The sequence below is a fragment of the Astatotilapia calliptera genome, chromosome 10, assembly GCF_964374335.1.
Source record: "Astatotilapia calliptera chromosome 10, fAstCal68.1, whole genome shotgun sequence".
Classification (NCBI taxonomy): Eukaryota; Metazoa; Chordata; class Actinopteri; order Cichliformes; family Cichlidae; genus Astatotilapia; species Astatotilapia calliptera.
Genome location: NC_137431.1, coordinates 28,607,083 through 28,623,246, shown reverse-complemented (window position 1 = coordinate 28,623,246; position 16,164 = coordinate 28,607,083). Strand labels below are relative to the sequence as shown.

Sequence of the window (16,164 nt, the reverse complement as noted above, 5' to 3'; positions counted from 1 at the left end):
TTCAATGGTAGGCATGATCCCTTTTTCCTCAAAAATAAAGCTATTATTCAAAGTAAAAAGTTACGACTACATGTAAACTAATCACACGTACAGGCAAAGTCTGTACAGATGAAAGTAAAGCAAAAAAAAATAAGTTAAATAAAAATAATTACAAGCAAACTGAGCAGTAAAGGACAACCTATGAATACCCCCCACCCAAAGAACAAACGAGTACTGAGAGCTGCAAAACCAGCGAGAGAAAAGCAAAATGACCTCAGACTGAAAACCACCTCAGAATGATTTCCAGAAACAAATCCACACCACTGAAGATGAAAACTTATCATGCAAACAAAAAACAAAATATAAACACAAAAGGAACCAGGAAGTCACGGACTAACAAGAAATCAATTAACTGATTACAGAGAGGTGGTAGAAGAACTTAAAAATCCAGAACCACTGAATAAGTAAATAACATGACTACAAACACACAAAAAGAATGATTAACAAATACAAAATAACACACAAATCAAACATCTGCAACGAGACCCAAAACAACCAAGAGAAGACTCACAATTACCACAAAACAGGAAGAGGGTCAAACCAGTGAAAATAGGATGCAACATAAAAACAAACTGACTCCAAATTAATGAAAAATGACTAAAAATGTTACTTTTTATGAATCTGAAACAACAAATTCTTGGTAGAGAACCAAAGGTCTACCAGAAATATGACAGCAGAGAGAGCAACAACTACAAACAGCACAACAGGAAAAGAAAAGTCATCAGCATAGAAACAGAAAACTATGGCTTTTTTTGTCTAATCTGTCTATTTGCTGCCCCTGAGCTGAGCTTGTAGTGAATACGTTTGTACGATCGGGCTGCGGATGAAGGCGTCACCTTGTCAGTGATCTTGACGAAGAGACTGAAGCCCTCGGAGGATTTGAGCATCAGACGTCCGGAGATGTTGTGGCAGAAGTCTTTGGCTTTCGTGCTCGACTCCACCTCAAACACCTGTGAACACAAACATAAACCAAAGTCAAGCTATAAGCAGAATATTTAGTACATGTGCAGAAAAATGTGAACGATGCAAGTTCACTGTTTATTTAAAGAGGTGGCACGTCTCAAATTACAGTTTTTTCCCCTTAGTGTACAAAATGCACAGTTGTAAAATACCACATAACAATGTACTTTTTGAATGTTAGTCGTAACTGACCTCGTCTGAATCGTCAGGGAAGTAAACTTTGTGGAAGATTTGAGTCGTCTTGTGCTGGATGGCCTCCACCTCCACCAGGTGAGGAGGGTACTTCCTTGATCCGTTTCTAGCACAAAGGGCAGTGAGGATGAATAATGAATAAAATATAATAAAAAAAAATTACTAGGGGTAAAAATTGTAATTTAAAGCAACCATTTAATCACACACTGGGGGTAATATGCACTATAGTTTCTGTAACTGAGCTGTATGAACTAGCTGGAAACTAGAGGCTGCTTGCAGGTGCTTCTCAACTGAGCTAAAAAAAAAAGTGGTGTGAGACTTAAACCTGTAAAAAGCAGTAGTGAAGAAGTTTTAACAGGCGTTAACAACAACTGTGTGCGTTTGTGTTACCGTAAGGCTTTCTGCAGCCGCTGCATGCAGTCTGGAGCCAGAGGATAGTGTTTCTTGGCTTGCAGAAACTTCTGGACGTGAGGCAGCAGGATGTTACTGGGAGGAAACAAACCAGTGCAGAGCCACAGCAGCTCCCAGCCCTTCTCCTCACTGTACCTGCACACAAACACCATGACAAGGTAAACAGTGCACAAACTGAGGGTCAGGATTTTGGCTTTGTGGCACAGGAAAGAAAGTGTCCTTTAGTGAGAAACATCTAGAAGTCAGAAATTTTCTATGCATGCTCATATTCCATCATGCTTATATCATTATTTTCTTGCTGCTACCAGGCATATTTATAAGTGTGCAGGGATTTTGTTTCTGGTGACGGTACAGCAGGCGAAAATGTTAAACATCAGTCTCTGTGTGGACAATGAATACAGTTTTGTTTGCTTGTGTGAATTTAATGAATTTCAAGTGGCAAAAAAGACTCTAAGGGTGCTGCAGAGACTGTGAAAGAACCGCTGGGGTTACCAGGAAGGTGCATGTTACAGATGTAAGAGATGCTTTGAGAGTGATCAAAGTGAACACTCACAGCTTAAACTGTGAACACTGAGCTAAAATATTGATTATAGAAGAAGAGATAGAAGAAAAGACTGTTTTTTTCTTGGACTTACTTAATGTGATTGTCTGTTAGCTGTTTGAGAATCTGGCAGAAGATTTCGTCTTTGAGCGGCTCGGCCTTCAGGGCTCCTTCGAATATCTGATCGGTGAGCTCGTTGACAGAACGCACTCGTTTGGACGGGTAGTCGCCCATATACTTCATCACAGGTGCAAACACAGTTAAGGACCATTCACATAACGACAGGCTGGTACAGGTCAGGCAGTATGGCTGACTGGAAATAACCAAGCAGCAAACTTCCTCTGATGGCCACTTGGCTGGCTCCAAAAAACAGAGTTCATCTCTATAAACTCTCATGTTAAAATTACTAACCTACCAGCATTAAAAAGCATGTTTTCTTTGTATAGAGCAGATTAAATATTACAGTTTCAATCGCTACAAAAACAGCTAAACCTTTGCTAGCGATGGAACAGTCCAGACCAGCTTATGATTCCCATCAAAATCACAAACAACAGTGAGTAACTTTCATGGGGGGTTTGGTCGACAGGCGTAACTGCAGGCTTGGATGCCTGTAACATCCATTCTTACCAGTAGCAGTTTATAAAGAAACAAAATTAATATTTATCAGAACTGAACTGAGCCCTTCACAACACCTCCACTTTCTCATATGGTCCCTTGGGAAAGTTAATTACCTGCTCTGATGTAACAAAAGCACCAGAGGAAAAACGCAAACGAGAAAGCCAAACATATGATCAATCACGCCCTCTCCTAAAGGATATCTATGAAGGCAAGGCAGGCCTCCTGGGAGAGCTCGTCGTGAGCCAGGACTTTCTTCAATAGAGGCTGTTTGAGAGGCTCGCGGGTGCAGCTCCACAGACGCTCCTTCCCTCGAGCTTTCGAGATCACCACCCTGCTCAGAGTACTCTTTGGAGGAGGCCTGAAGAACAGTGGTTCGAAGAAACTTTCACACATTTTTTTTTAACATCATTTGTACTTAAAACAGCCTCACATTAGACTTAGTTACCTGAAGTAGTCGTAGGAAAACTCCTCCAGAGTGTAGGCCTTAGATTTATCCTCTTGGTCCGAAAGGTTAATCTGGGACAAACCGATAGACTCGCGCCTCTGATCAGGAGTCATGGTGACGAGAGCCTGAGAGACAGTAAAACAGGAGGAAGATTGGATTTTTTTCGCATTTGACCCTTCCAACTGGTTAATTCAGCAAAGTACATCAACATATTTCAGAGCATTTTCTAGGAAGAAAAAATTCTTTTGGGAAGTTAATTTTCCTTTTAATGAGCAGCCAATACCTGGAGTTCAACAACCACATCTCTGTCAAAACCTTCCTTTCAGAATCCATGAGTTTTTTGCTTTTAGTGTGTGGTTAAAGCACTTTTTTCTGTTACAGTATACCAAGCAGAAAACTAGTGATGTGCTTTTGATGATAATACAATGTGCAAATTCAATATTTCTGTAATATTTTAGTGTTTGACACTTTGTAGACAGCCATTAAACACAGCTGGCTGCACAGAGAGACTAGCATATATTTATTTTTGTGTTTTTTGTTAATTGGGAGAAAAACTGCTAAAAAAAATGGTGGACAGCTAATAGCTAACAATTGGAGAGACAGCAGCTGCTCACATGGTGCTTTAATCAGGTTGTTTTCACACGTGTTGAAAATATATGTGCAGTGAGGATTTTTTGTGTGTAAATTTTAATTAGTAGATGACTGGCAGTTTGGTTGACATTAATTTAAAAAAAAAAATAGCAAAGCTGGAGTGTTGACAGGTCAGATCAGCATTTACACAGTTTAACCGTCATGGTCATTTTTATTTTAAAGGATTTGTTTGACAGCACTCATTGCATTGGCCAATACTTACAATAGGAAACTTCAAGTAACTTCAAGAGAATTTCAGGTTTACACAAGTTGGGAAGGCCTCTTGGAGCCATTCCTGAACAACTGCAGTTTCCAAAACCATCAGTTCACATAATTGTATGTAGGTACAAGTAGGGCTGGGCTATATAATACCGTTCACAGTAATACCGGTATCATGTTGGGCAACGATAAGAAAATAAAATATCGCAATAGAATATGGGTAAAACGCGCATGTGCAGTGCCTTTGTTTTCATACGCACATGCCGGAAAAAGCATTGCGGCAACGGAGAATAAGAAGGGCGAAAGCAGATTGTTGAATGAAACGGATGAACCAGAATTGGTTTGTAAAAATGCTGCAACTTCACAACAAAGCACTATTTTTGGTAGAGTATGCAAGCGGGCCGTCGTTATTACCGTGTTGTTTGGAAAATACGGCACACTTAAAATAAATCCTTTGATTTTTCTGAAAGTCGACAGTGCCCCTTATAATCCCGTGTGCCTTATGTATGAATTCTGGTTGTGTTTACTGACCTCAAAACGATTTTATGTCGTACATGGCGCTCGTAAATCTGTCAAATGTTTTAGTACGACTTTGCTAAGCTACGAAGCCGCACCGCTTGATGGATTGTTGGAGCATTACGGCTACTGTAGGCAAGAGCCTCGTGGAGTGATACGTACTGTGCTTCAACATAATATTACCGTATTGTCTATATAACCTCTTTTTAAGTTTTGTGGATATTATACATGGTTATCCTGAGGATATGTCGGCCAATTTCCACTGGAAATGCCTTTTGGTTAAACTGTCAGCAAGGAATTTGCATTTGCACTGTTAAATTTTTATATAACTTTAATGCACATAAAAAACAGCTGTTTGTTTAAGTGAAACTACATTGTTGGGTTTTTTTGCACTAATAAAAGTTGTGGAGTTGTAAAGTATTTTGTCTAGTGTCAATTATATCGTCAGTTATGTCGTTATCGCAAATTTTCTAATGCATATCATGATAAATGCTTTTGGTCATATCGCCCTGCTCTAGGTCCAAGTTATTCGGATATGTAACCATGTTGCCAAGTTCTAGAAGAAGACCCAAACTGTCACCCTCAAAAATGAGAGAAAACCGGTCATGATGTTCAGGAACAATCCAGGAACCACCAAGGTTCAACCTGTTTCTATGTGTTAGCCATGCGACAGAGTGGCAGCATGGCTGTTGTTGTTAATGACAAGTAGCTAAACATATGCCATTTTATGACCAGTAGTCAAGGTAGTAAATTAGCTTAACAGCTGCAGGCCATATATTATCCTTTAGTTCTAATGGTGTGCTATGTATGTAGTTTAGTCTCTATTATACTCTTGAATAATGCTGTCGAACCTCTGCAGGCATCTCTCCCGTCCGGACGTTGTAATGCTCTTATTGTGAATTGTACCGAAATAAATGATTGTTGATTGAGCATATATACACCGAGTATTGTCCTTCCTTCAGCCCAAAGATTCAAAGAACTGCGTGTTTCCGACAACTTGGTGCCGTGTGACCCGGATCTTTGGTGTGCTGAGGAGGTGCAGATTTGGCCTTTGGTGAGATCGTGGGGCAAGGCGAACGGAAGACCGGTCTAACAACAAAAAGGTAAGCACAACCTGTTGTATTATACCAAATGTGCATATTGGGCTTTCCAAATTAATCTGTTCGCTGAGTCACATGTATTTTCACAGTAAATTTGTCGGTGTCTGGTTTTTGGCGCAAGATACTAACAACATAAGTTGAGGCTGAATTCCAGGGTGTTAAATAAACTGCTTCTACCGAGATACTAATAACACACTACGTTGGTCTAGATTGCAGTAATCTGCTTCTACCGAGATACTAATAACACACTACGTTGGTCTAGATTGCAGTAATCTGCCTCTACCGAGATACTAATAACATACTACGTTGGACTAGAGTGCAGCCACTTTACCTTCCACATTTAATTTTGTCTAATACTGGCTTCTGTAGCAATAATACGTTAGAATTTCTTCTGAAGACGCGGCCATTAGTTCAGTACATTGAAGTTGAGGTTTGAAGTTTGTTTATGATGTCGGTTACGTCCTGGCTCTTGCCGGCTGTGAAATAGAAGTTGATTTAAGGAAAAGCAGATGCTGGCTTCACGGTGCGGTTAAACACTGGCAACGCGAGAGCGAAACACGTCCGTAGGTTTGGTTTATGATACGGCGTGTTCCGGTGATATGCGGCCGTGAAGTGCAGTAGTGGTTGGTGCTAATTTTAGTACATTGAACAGAGGTTTGACGGTGGTTTGTGGCGTCAGTCGAGTTTTTTTTTAAGGGCTGCGGTCATAAAACAAAGTAAAATTTTACTTGCCAAGAAGTACATAGAGCAAAACCTGGTTTATGATGTCTGGTATAACTTCGGGGATGCAAGCATCACTTTTATGATGCGACTTTGCTCCGTTGTGGCGGTCATAAGCGCAGAGAAAAGGGTATTTTGGTCTATGGTGCAGTGTGCTTTCAGAAGATCTAATAGTTGAGCTCAGAGGTTTCTGTGTAAAATTCCCGCTGAGGAAAAGTGTTGTGTGTGAGTGTCAAAGCGCGCTCTGGGTGAGAGAGTGTGTGTGAAGCTGCGAGGCGCGCTCTGGGTGCTGTCTTGTGGGTGAAGCGCGCACTGAGTGAGAGTGTGAGTGAGGCGCGCTCTGAGTGTGTTTTGTGTGGAGTGTGAAGCGTGAACACAGTGACAGTGACGGTTAATGTGTTTGATTAGGAGGACATTAGAGCAAATACACATTTTAGGATCAAAGGTTGATGCCTAGTGTACCTGTGGAACATTTGCCCTAGGAGTGGCGACCCTCCTGTCCAGGGACGCTTGGCCAGGACCGGCGGCGTCCGGGTGCTGAGGTGGTGACTTGGGGAGGTGAGGGCCCCCGCATAGCCACGGAAATAACACTGGAACGACCGTGTAATCACGGGTTCACATTTATTTCCGGACTAGAACAAGACACATTTTGCGAACAAACGTTGAGTCTAGATTTAGTAAAGAAATATAAAAAGGTTGAATTCCTCGTTTCAGTGGTTGAAATTGTTGTGTGCCTGTCCCCTGACGAGTGTGAAATTAGAATAAAGAGGGAATTCGGAGCCACATAGAGATAGACGGGCATAATTGGGTGTATTACTCTGTGGTGTAAACATTTAAAGTATTAAAAATAAAAATAAAAAGGAGTGAAAGGGCGAGAAGTGTGTGGTGGTGTGAATATGTCGGGTCTTAAATCTGACATAGAAAGAGGAGAAATGCAGGGTGAGTGGAAAAATGTTGATGAGCAGGTGAAGGAGTTGTTGCGGGCGCTGAGGGTCATGCGACCTGGCAGCGCGGGTGAGAAAAAATCAAAGGCTGCAGCTGTGGCAGCCAAAGTTAAAAAGTTGTGTGATAAGGAAGGAAAACAAATGGTAAGTATGGGTATGGAATGGGGAGACCTGCCAGCCCAAAAGCGAGAGGACATCGAAAAGGCCCAAGGAGGAGCCTCACCCGAGGAAAAGGCGGTGTGGCAGGAAAGAGGGGCTGTACAATCAGAAGGATTGTGGAGAGGGCCCGACGGGCGACCAGTGCTCGCAGCAGGAGTGGCCCAGGAAAAAATCAAAGAAGCTCACGGGTTAGGTCATGTGGGAGTGGCCCAGATGGAAAGGGATTTGTGTCATTGGTGGCATCCCTACATGAAAAACCTGGTAAGGGAACATGTGAGAGCCTGCCTGATTTGTGGACAACACAATCCGAAGCCCACCGTGAAACCAGAAATGGGTAAGTTTCCTTTGCCAGAAAGACCAGGCCAGGAAATTGTGATTGATTACACTGACATGATAACCGCTGTTCGAGGGTGTAGATATCTGTTGGTGTGTGTGGATGGATTGACTGGTTGGCCAGAGGCGTGGCCTACCCGCAGAGAGGATAGCAAAACAGTGATCAAATGTCTGGTGAATTATTATGTCCCTTGGCATGGATTCCCAGAGAAGGTAAGATCAGATAATGGCACTCACTTTAAAAATCGAGATCTCGCTGAGGTGGAATGTATGTTGGGGTTGCAACATAGATATGGTACAGTTTACCATCCACAATCTCAGGGAAAAGTGGAGAGAATGAACCAAAATCTTAAAAACAAATTGGCAAAAATCTGTGCACAGACTAACATGAATTGGGTTGATGCTCTTCCCATAGCCTTAATGAGTGTAAGGTGCGCCGTTAATCAGCGCACTGGGTTCACTCCATATGAACTGCTGACAGGAAGACAATTTCCAGGCCCTGCAGCAGGTGTAAGAGAATTAAGAGAGGAAGTAAAAGTGTCTGAACATGTGAAACAGTTTAAAGCACTAAAAGCTCTTGTCTCTAGTTTCACTACGCAGGTGGGAGATCCAACAGGAAAGGAGGTGACCACGCCAGAGGCGAAGTGGGTGTGGCTGAAGGTGTATAAGCGAAAGTGGGACGAGCCCAGGTGGACAGGACCTTTCGAGGTGACCAGTCGAACCTCTCACGCGGTCCAGCTGAGGGGCAAAGGCGACACCTGGTACCACTGGAGCCAGTGTGCAGCGGCGGAGGAGCCTAGGCGATCGGAGAGGCTCTTGGCGAAAAAGGGGGACACGGCTGTGACCCCAAAAAACACAGATCTTAGTATAGAAGGGCCAGAATAATACCCTGATCTGTGTAACGACCAAAGGGTAGTCTACCCCTGAGGTTGAAGAAAGAAGTCGAGAATCACCCAACTGGAAGACACTGGTAGCTGCAGCAATAAAAATAAAGGTTAAAAGCTCCTTAGACAGAGGTTCTAGTCTAAGTACATTTGAAAGGTATAAGGGGGCATTAACATGGGGGAGGAAAAGTCTAATGCAAAAATGAAGCTTCTGGAGAATTGGAAATTGATGGGAGTGTTAGCTATGATCACTATTGGTGTGCTAACTACTGTTTTTCTGTTGTGTGAGTTGCCCAGTTACAGAACTCATCCACCTCCTCTTCCTCTCGCGGACCCTGTGGCGACCAGCTCTGAGCGTGATGTAGGTGAGAAACCAGATCCTTGTTTAGAGTATTATGGAGGCATAGAGGTGGATTACGTTAGAGGATCCACCACAGCCTTCACTTTTGATCTGTGTTCCGTGATAGACTGTGGAAAGGATCAGACCAGTTGGCGCGGGTACGAAGTATGGACATGTCATGACATAAGATTCACAAGTGCTTGTCTTGTAGGTAAACCCACCGCCACGGGGTACACCCCGTGTGAGGAGTGGGACATGGTGACCGGTTACACCCTCCCAGGATGGGATACAAGGGGCCGTTGGGAGGGGTTTGCAATCCAGCGTGATTTCAGTAACACACAAAATCCACTTACAATGTCTATTGGTGGGTGGCAGGTTACACCGCAGCGGTACCGGAAAGAAGATAAAGTGTTTTATTTAGTGTTAGGAGTAGATGTATTTGGGAAAGATCCGAGAGGCATAATAAAGATAAACTTTAAAGATCCATCCTGTAAATTACCCAGCCACAACGCCACATTAAGTTGTAATTTATCTAGCAGCGACACCGCATCAACCAAAGCCCCACCTTCCGTGTCTAAGGTAACAAAAATGGACTACACAAAGTGGAAACCCCGACAGCTGATGTCTCGTGCCACAGGCTATGTGGACAGCAACCTGTGGTTGGACTGGCTGATTGAAACTACAAAAGAGCAAAAGGTGTCGGATTGTGTGGCATGCGCTACAGCACGCCCACGTTTATTCATTGAACCGGCACCTCTGTATCCAGAGGACCCCTGGGGTTTTGATTGCATGCTCCGACTTACTCGGAGACCAGTAACTACAGGAAAATGTGCTCCATTATCTGCTTTATTTCCCCCAATAGATAATAACACCATTCCCGGACCGTTCACACCTAGGAAAGCTAATTATACTTGTTTCAATTTTACGGCAGATGATCCCGGAGAGCAGGAGTATGACGCTGGAGAGATCCCGGCTGATTGGTGTGAGGCCACATTTCCAGGAAGAGGAGAGGCAGCGCGTGCGAGCGCCACGGTCGTGGGTACTTGGGCTCGAGCCGGTTTGTACTATTATTGTGGAGGTGGGAGTCTGCATGTGCGAATACCAAATGAAGCGGTTGGTGTTTGTGCCATGGTCAGACTAGGAGCGCCTCTGCTGATAATAGGGGGTAAGGATAATTCTGAGAGGGTAGAGGGACATGCGCGACGACCACCTAGGCGCAGACGTCAAGGGTGGCCTAAAGGATCATCTTGGTCGTTTGATTTAACTGTTAATTCACCCACATATATAGATTCTATCGGTGTTCCGCGTGGCGTTCCAAATGAGTTTAAATTAGTAGATCAGATAGCAGCCGGTTTTGAAAACATTCCAATACTTTCTGCCTTGTTTCCCGTCACCCCCAACAAAAACGTAGATAGAATTAACTATGTGCACTATAACGTTCTCCGACTGTCAAATTTGACCCGTGATGCAATTCAGGGCCTAGCAGAACAAGTAGGTCCAACCTCTCTGATGGCAGTGCAGAACCGGATGGCGCTGGATATGGTTCTGGCTGAAAAAGGAGGGGTTTGTGAAATGTTTGGACAAATGTGTTGTACTTTTATTCCCAATAATACAGCTCCGGATGGCTCTGTAACTCGAGCACTGGAGGGGCTACGTACTCTGGCCCATAATATGCATGAACATTCAGGTATCGACAATCCGCTGGAGGAATGGATGACTTCTGTTTTTGGGCAATGGAAGGGATTTGTTATGTCAATCTTGGTCTCACTGTCTGTTTTTACTGCTGTCTTAACCACATGTGGTTGTTGTTTGATCCCGTGCCTCAGAGCTCTAGTAGTTCGTCTTATTGACAGGGCCGTAGCCTCAGGGCCGGAGGGCCGGGGGGTTATGATGCCTCTGTTAAAGGATGATCCTGAGGAATGGAGAGACGTGGACCTTGTGACCCTGGAATGCGTCTTGTAAGTGATCTCTTTGAGAAAAGAGATCAAAGGGGGTGTTGTTAATGACAAGTAGCTAAACATATGCCATTTTATGACCAGTAGTCAAGGTAGTAAATTAGCTTAACAGCTGCAGGCCATATATTATCCTTTAGTTCTAATGGTGTGCTATGTATGTAGTTTAGTCTCTATTATACTCTTGAATAATGCTGTCGAACCTCTGCAGGCATCTCTCCCGTCCGGACGTTGTAATGCTCTTATTGTGAATTGTACCGAAATAAATGATTGTTGATTGAGCATATATACACCGAGTATTGTCCTTCCTTCAGCCCAAAGATTCAAAGAACTGCGTGTTTCCGACACTGTGTACCTTGCTTCTCGCCCTAAGACAGCTGGGAGAGGCCCCAGCGCCCCCGGGGCCCTAAATTGGATATGTGGAAGAGAATGGATGGATGGATTGAGAAAGTACCAAACATTAAAGAAGCCCCTGACACCTTCAAGCCTGACAGAAATTTGCTGCTGCACACATGGATAATTCAAATGCCTTAGCTACAATAACCAGGTATATCTACACACTGTTGCACAGGGACATCCTGAAATCACTTACACTGGAAGAACTGGTTAGACTTCTAGTTCTGTCCTGTAAAAACAACCTGCTGGATTAAAAAAAAACAACATTCCAGCAGAATCTGGAAGACAGAGATTATTTTTCTGACTGCACTCACCACTATATCATACTGTGGTCGGGTGATAGTAGGTAGCACATAGACACAGTCAGCAGGGAAGTCCCCTCTCTGTTTGGTTCTGTCATTGACGCCGTGTGCCCAGCCAGAGTTCATCACATGCTCTCCGTCATGTTCGTCCAAGATGATCAGATCTCCTTTAGCAAAACTCAGGAAGTTGGAATCTACCCCTACTGCCGGGGAGATGACAAACAGATTGACCATTCTGCTCCTAAAAACACCTTTTTATTTCTAATTCATCAGTGAATCTCACGTGGGTTCAGGCAGTCTAGCAGGCCCACCACATATTTGGACCTCTTCCTTAGACCCTCGAGGAAGGAGACCACCAGGTCGCGGATGTCCTCTGCATTGTTGGAGGTGAACGTATACTCGTCTCCTTTGATGGTGGCCAGAGTGAAGCTCTGTCCCTGGAGTTTACCCCCTCTGCAAAGTTAAACTTTGCTTTAACCATGATAGTTCAAAATATGGACAAGATGCAATTCTGACAAGCAGAAGATCCCTAAAAACTTTAAAATGATAAAAATATATTTATTAAGTAATGCTTACAATCATTTGTATCAGCACAGAAGTGAAGAAAGTCTTGTTTGAAATTAAACGTTATGTATGTAAATATTTTTTTAACGTATTAAAGAAGTATTAAAGAATGATACCATCTCTGATTATCTTGGTTGCATCCAAAATAGTGTGGCTTGAGAATTAGCAAAACTGAATTTAGCTAGCTAGGTTGAGGAGCAAACCCTGTTTATTCTGGCTAATGTTAGCTAAAATATAGCATGCCTGCTAGCATGTGCTAGTATTCAGTGATTTGAGTCCCCATGACAGAACTGATTGAACACCTTGAATTTTCCACATCTTGTTTTGGGATGAAATAAAACAGATTTAATTTAGATGATGCTTGAATGTCATTTTAAACCAGATATGACAAATCAGAAACCCTTCTTATACTTCAGGCTTACATAGCTTACATGGCTAGCAACTTGTCAATCACAAGCTAGACCTACTCCAATTCATACTATGACCTATTCTCCCATTTTATCTAAATGGGATGTTTACAAAATACACATCATGCTCTGTTCAACCAGAGGTGAAAGCAACGATTAAGACCATGAACTCATCAGGGAAGGTTTTTCTGAGGTCATAAAGCAACACAAGACAGCCATTAGGCTGTTTTCTTATAGACTCTATATAATCAGATTTCTTCAGCTTCAGATTTAGAAGTTGTTGTGGGAAGATACCATTAATAACCAAGATTTTCCTGATGTTAAGACAAACAAATCGATTGTTTGTTTGTAGAGAACCTTTAAGGTCAATATAAATGCCAAGAAACCAGCAGCAATTAATTCACTTATTAACTTTGTACAACTCAAATATACTTTGTATTTTATTTTGGTTGCCTGTCATTTGGTGCATTTGTGGCTGTTTGTCATACCTGCTGCTGGACACAGCCATGATCTCTGGGAAAGAGAGCTCGAGAAGGACCTGCTCCTGTTCATCCACAAAGTAAACGCCGGTCCAGTTCACCGCTACGATAACGTCATTCTTGGGCAGGCTAGGCCCTGTGAGCAGATGTGGTCACATCCATTAAAAAATATCCACAACCACTGATGGGAACAAAGCATTTAGTAGTTTAGAAAGAGGTACAGTGTTTTACCAACCAGAGAATTTGAAGGCCTCGTAGAAGCGTGAGAAGAGTAAAGGCCACTTTAAACGAGCAAAATCCACCACATCCTCCTTCACCTTCTGCGTGTTTACCCTCCTTTTCATTTGTACTCCCTGCACAGTGAGCTCTAGTTAGATTCTCCCAGAAAACAGCACAAAATTAAGACTGGTTTTCATCACTTGACCAGAAGGTACCTTTTTATGGGCGCTGATGATGAGCTGAACCCACTTCTCTGCAGTCTTAGTGGAGGTGATTTCTCTGTCGGGGATGTAGGACGGAATGAGGCTGAGCAGACGATCCTGGAGGACCTCGGAGCCGTAATCCACGTAGTACTGCTGAGAGGCCAGTTCTGCCAAGTCCTCCTCCTTCAAGACAGACACAGGGTGAAGCAATGGTCAGGAGAAAGCAAGCCCAACACCTGAAACCTGCCATCAACTCTTCTTTCAAGTAGATAAGATCATATCAGGAGAACCAGATGGGCTGATCAATATACAGTACTGTGCAAAAGTCTAGAGCTACCCCTCCATTCTGTATATTTTGTAAATACGAAGTAGTTGTCTGTTACTCTGCATTGGCCCTGCAGAAGACTGGTGCCCTATCCGGCACTGGATGACGACCCTACGATCGGATAATAAAACTGGAAGAACAAAGAAGGATGAGTAGATCAAAAAGCTGCAAAACTAGCTCAAGCTCTTCTGTCACGGCAGCCCTCTGCATGTCCCCCATCCTCTTTGTCTTCAGTCTGGCAGCTCCATCCTTTGTCCAATATCCACTATCCCTCCTCTGTACATGTCCAGACCATCTCAGTCTTGTCTCGCTGATACACTCAAGGCCTTGTCTTATATTGTTATAACAAAATGCAAACCTTGAGGCTTTAAAGTGCAAATTCCAGAAACCAGGGGGTGATACTACTGTCGTTACAACCGTACATTACATAATGGTGTTTATAAAGTGCTTTTCTACTCTATTTAAATGCTTAGAAACCTTTCTTACTACAAGACTCATTCTCCCATTCAAGTGGGTTTAATGTAATATTCACACAGTCATACTCCAGTGGATCCATATGGATCCATCAGTATCTCACCCTCTTTTACACAAAGCATGCAGAGTTGCACACAGCTCAGAGGCTCACCCTCTCACAGCGGTACTCTCCGAATTTCACCCCCCGGACGATCTGTTGATAAATGAGGTTTGTGGCAACATAGTCCTCGGCAGGGTTGTGCCAGGGGCTGAAGATCTCCTTCCTGAAGAACAGCCTCCAGGGAGCATTCCTCTCCTGGGCGCCCTGCTCCTTTGCGTACTGCTCACACTGCGAGATGGCGTCCATGACGTGATCGTTACCGCTGCCCAAAGACGACACCTGATGAACACATACTTGCAGTTAAATAACTCCATGACATCTGAACAAACTGACTAAATGTTTTCATTTTAAAAAATATTGTTTATTTAAATTTAGTTTCAGTTGGTTCCAAGTATTAGTTTGATCATTTCACTTAAGTTTGTCTTCCGTGTTAGATTTAGGAAATTCATAATACACACTAATGTCGTGCAGACGTCCCAGATGAGCACCAAAGCACGTTTTCTGACAAACGTCTTAGTTATAGTTAACTGTTACAACCTCGCTGTCAGTAGAGCCTGTGTTTTACCTTGTCAAACAGAGCTATGTACAGCGAGAAGCCAAAGCGATCTTTCAGGTTGATTTTGTCCGCCAGTGCGTTGCACAGCTCGCTGGCTGTGGTGGCCGAGTCTGCGAGGAGTGTCTTTGTGGTGCCATCCATGAATGTCACGGGGAGCATGATGGGCTTCTTAGACTTTGTGGCCTGGAGGGAAAAACAATGAGACTCATGTTCAGACAGGCAACAGTTAAGATGTCCTACAGCTGTGCAGCATTGTGGTGTTATAGGCTCACTTCAAAATATAAATATTACAACCTCTACCATCCAACCACCTGTAAAAAAAAAACCCATTATTGATATTAAAGATAATTAACCTGTAGAAAACCACAAAAAGAAGAGATGAAAAAGTATAACAAAGTATAAAAATTCAAATTTAATTTCAGTTTTTGATCAGTCATTACAGATTTAAATTTTTTGTTGAGGTCTTTAATTTGTGATGTTTGATTGTGGTTATTTTGTTTTGTAATTATTGGTTTTGTGTGGAATAAATAAACTTTTATCCTTTATTTTTGATGTCTGCCTCATTGTGGTTACTGAAGAGGAGAAAGAGCGAGCTGCCTCCTGAGAAACACGAGTCAGAAACTGACAAAGAAGGTCAGAAGGTTGCTGCTACAGTCCTCTTGATCCAAACTTTGATAAATAAATTTAAAATTAAAGAAGGACCAATGGCTTCTTCCGGATCACACGAGTTGATGTTTTAATGAGAATTTAAGAGAGAATAAATATAGTAAAGAACACTGAATTTTAATAAACTAGCTACATTTAGCTGTTTTTTGTAAAGTTTTACAGTTTACGGTAATTTGATGTAAAACATCGTCAGGCTTTCTAGATGTTTCTTCATGTATGTAATGTAACATTTTAAACACCTGAAAAACAGTATAAAAACTATCTTAAAATCATCTCCGTTTTCAAACCAAAGTATGAAAACCAGTGGAATGATATGAAAATATTTATTATAATAAGCTCTCAGTTATTTTCAGCTAATTCTAGTTTCTAATATTTAATGCTGATATTTATTACAGTTATATAGTTATAGATGTATTTCAACAAACAGTTATTATTTAATACAGATTTTAGCTAAACTGGACACTCCCTCA

General features: G+C 42.5%; 1 protein-coding gene and 2 long non-coding RNA genes across 6 annotated transcripts in view; 2 read left to right on the top strand and 1 right to left on the bottom strand.

The window, feature by feature from the left end:
- myo7ab (myosin VIIAb) overlaps positions 1 to 16,164 on the bottom strand; it is a 65,118-nt gene that overhangs the window by 5,417 nt on the left and 43,537 nt on the right. For 3 of the 4 annotated variants that reach the window (XM_080307599.1, XM_026182793.2, XM_080307601.1), the window contains 13 exons: positions 15,038 to 15,211; positions 14,524 to 14,751; positions 13,586 to 13,756; positions 13,387 to 13,504; positions 13,161 to 13,287; positions 11,985 to 12,154; positions 11,714 to 11,904; positions 3,207 to 3,331; positions 2,962 to 3,119; positions 2,238 to 2,391; positions 1,582 to 1,737; positions 1,192 to 1,297; positions 876 to 989 (listed from right to left, as the gene is read on the bottom strand). In XM_080307599.1, coding sequence (XP_080163725.1) covers positions 876 to 989; positions 1,192 to 1,297; positions 1,582 to 1,737; positions 2,238 to 2,391; positions 2,962 to 3,119; positions 3,207 to 3,331; positions 11,714 to 11,904; positions 11,985 to 12,154; positions 13,161 to 13,287; positions 13,387 to 13,504; positions 13,586 to 13,756; positions 14,524 to 14,751; positions 15,038 to 15,211 — 1,992 coding nt within the window. The remainder of the gene's footprint in view (positions 1 to 875; positions 990 to 1,191; positions 1,298 to 1,581; positions 1,738 to 2,237; positions 2,392 to 2,961; positions 3,120 to 3,206; positions 3,332 to 11,713; positions 11,905 to 11,984; positions 12,155 to 13,160; positions 13,288 to 13,386; positions 13,505 to 13,585; positions 13,757 to 14,523; positions 14,752 to 15,037; positions 15,212 to 16,164) is intronic. The other variant, XM_080307600.1, reaches the window with a different exon arrangement.
- Positions 5,564 to 8,792, top strand: LOC145431580 (uncharacterized). The gene is made up of 2 exons (XR_013911930.1): positions 5,564 to 5,674; positions 8,415 to 8,792. It is a non-coding gene; the product is annotated as an uncharacterized LOC145431580 (long non-coding RNA).
- LOC113030982 (uncharacterized) lies at positions 11,357 to 15,573 on the top strand. Its single transcript, XR_013911931.1, has 2 exons — positions 11,357 to 11,550; positions 11,975 to 15,573. It is a non-coding gene; the product is annotated as an uncharacterized LOC113030982 (long non-coding RNA).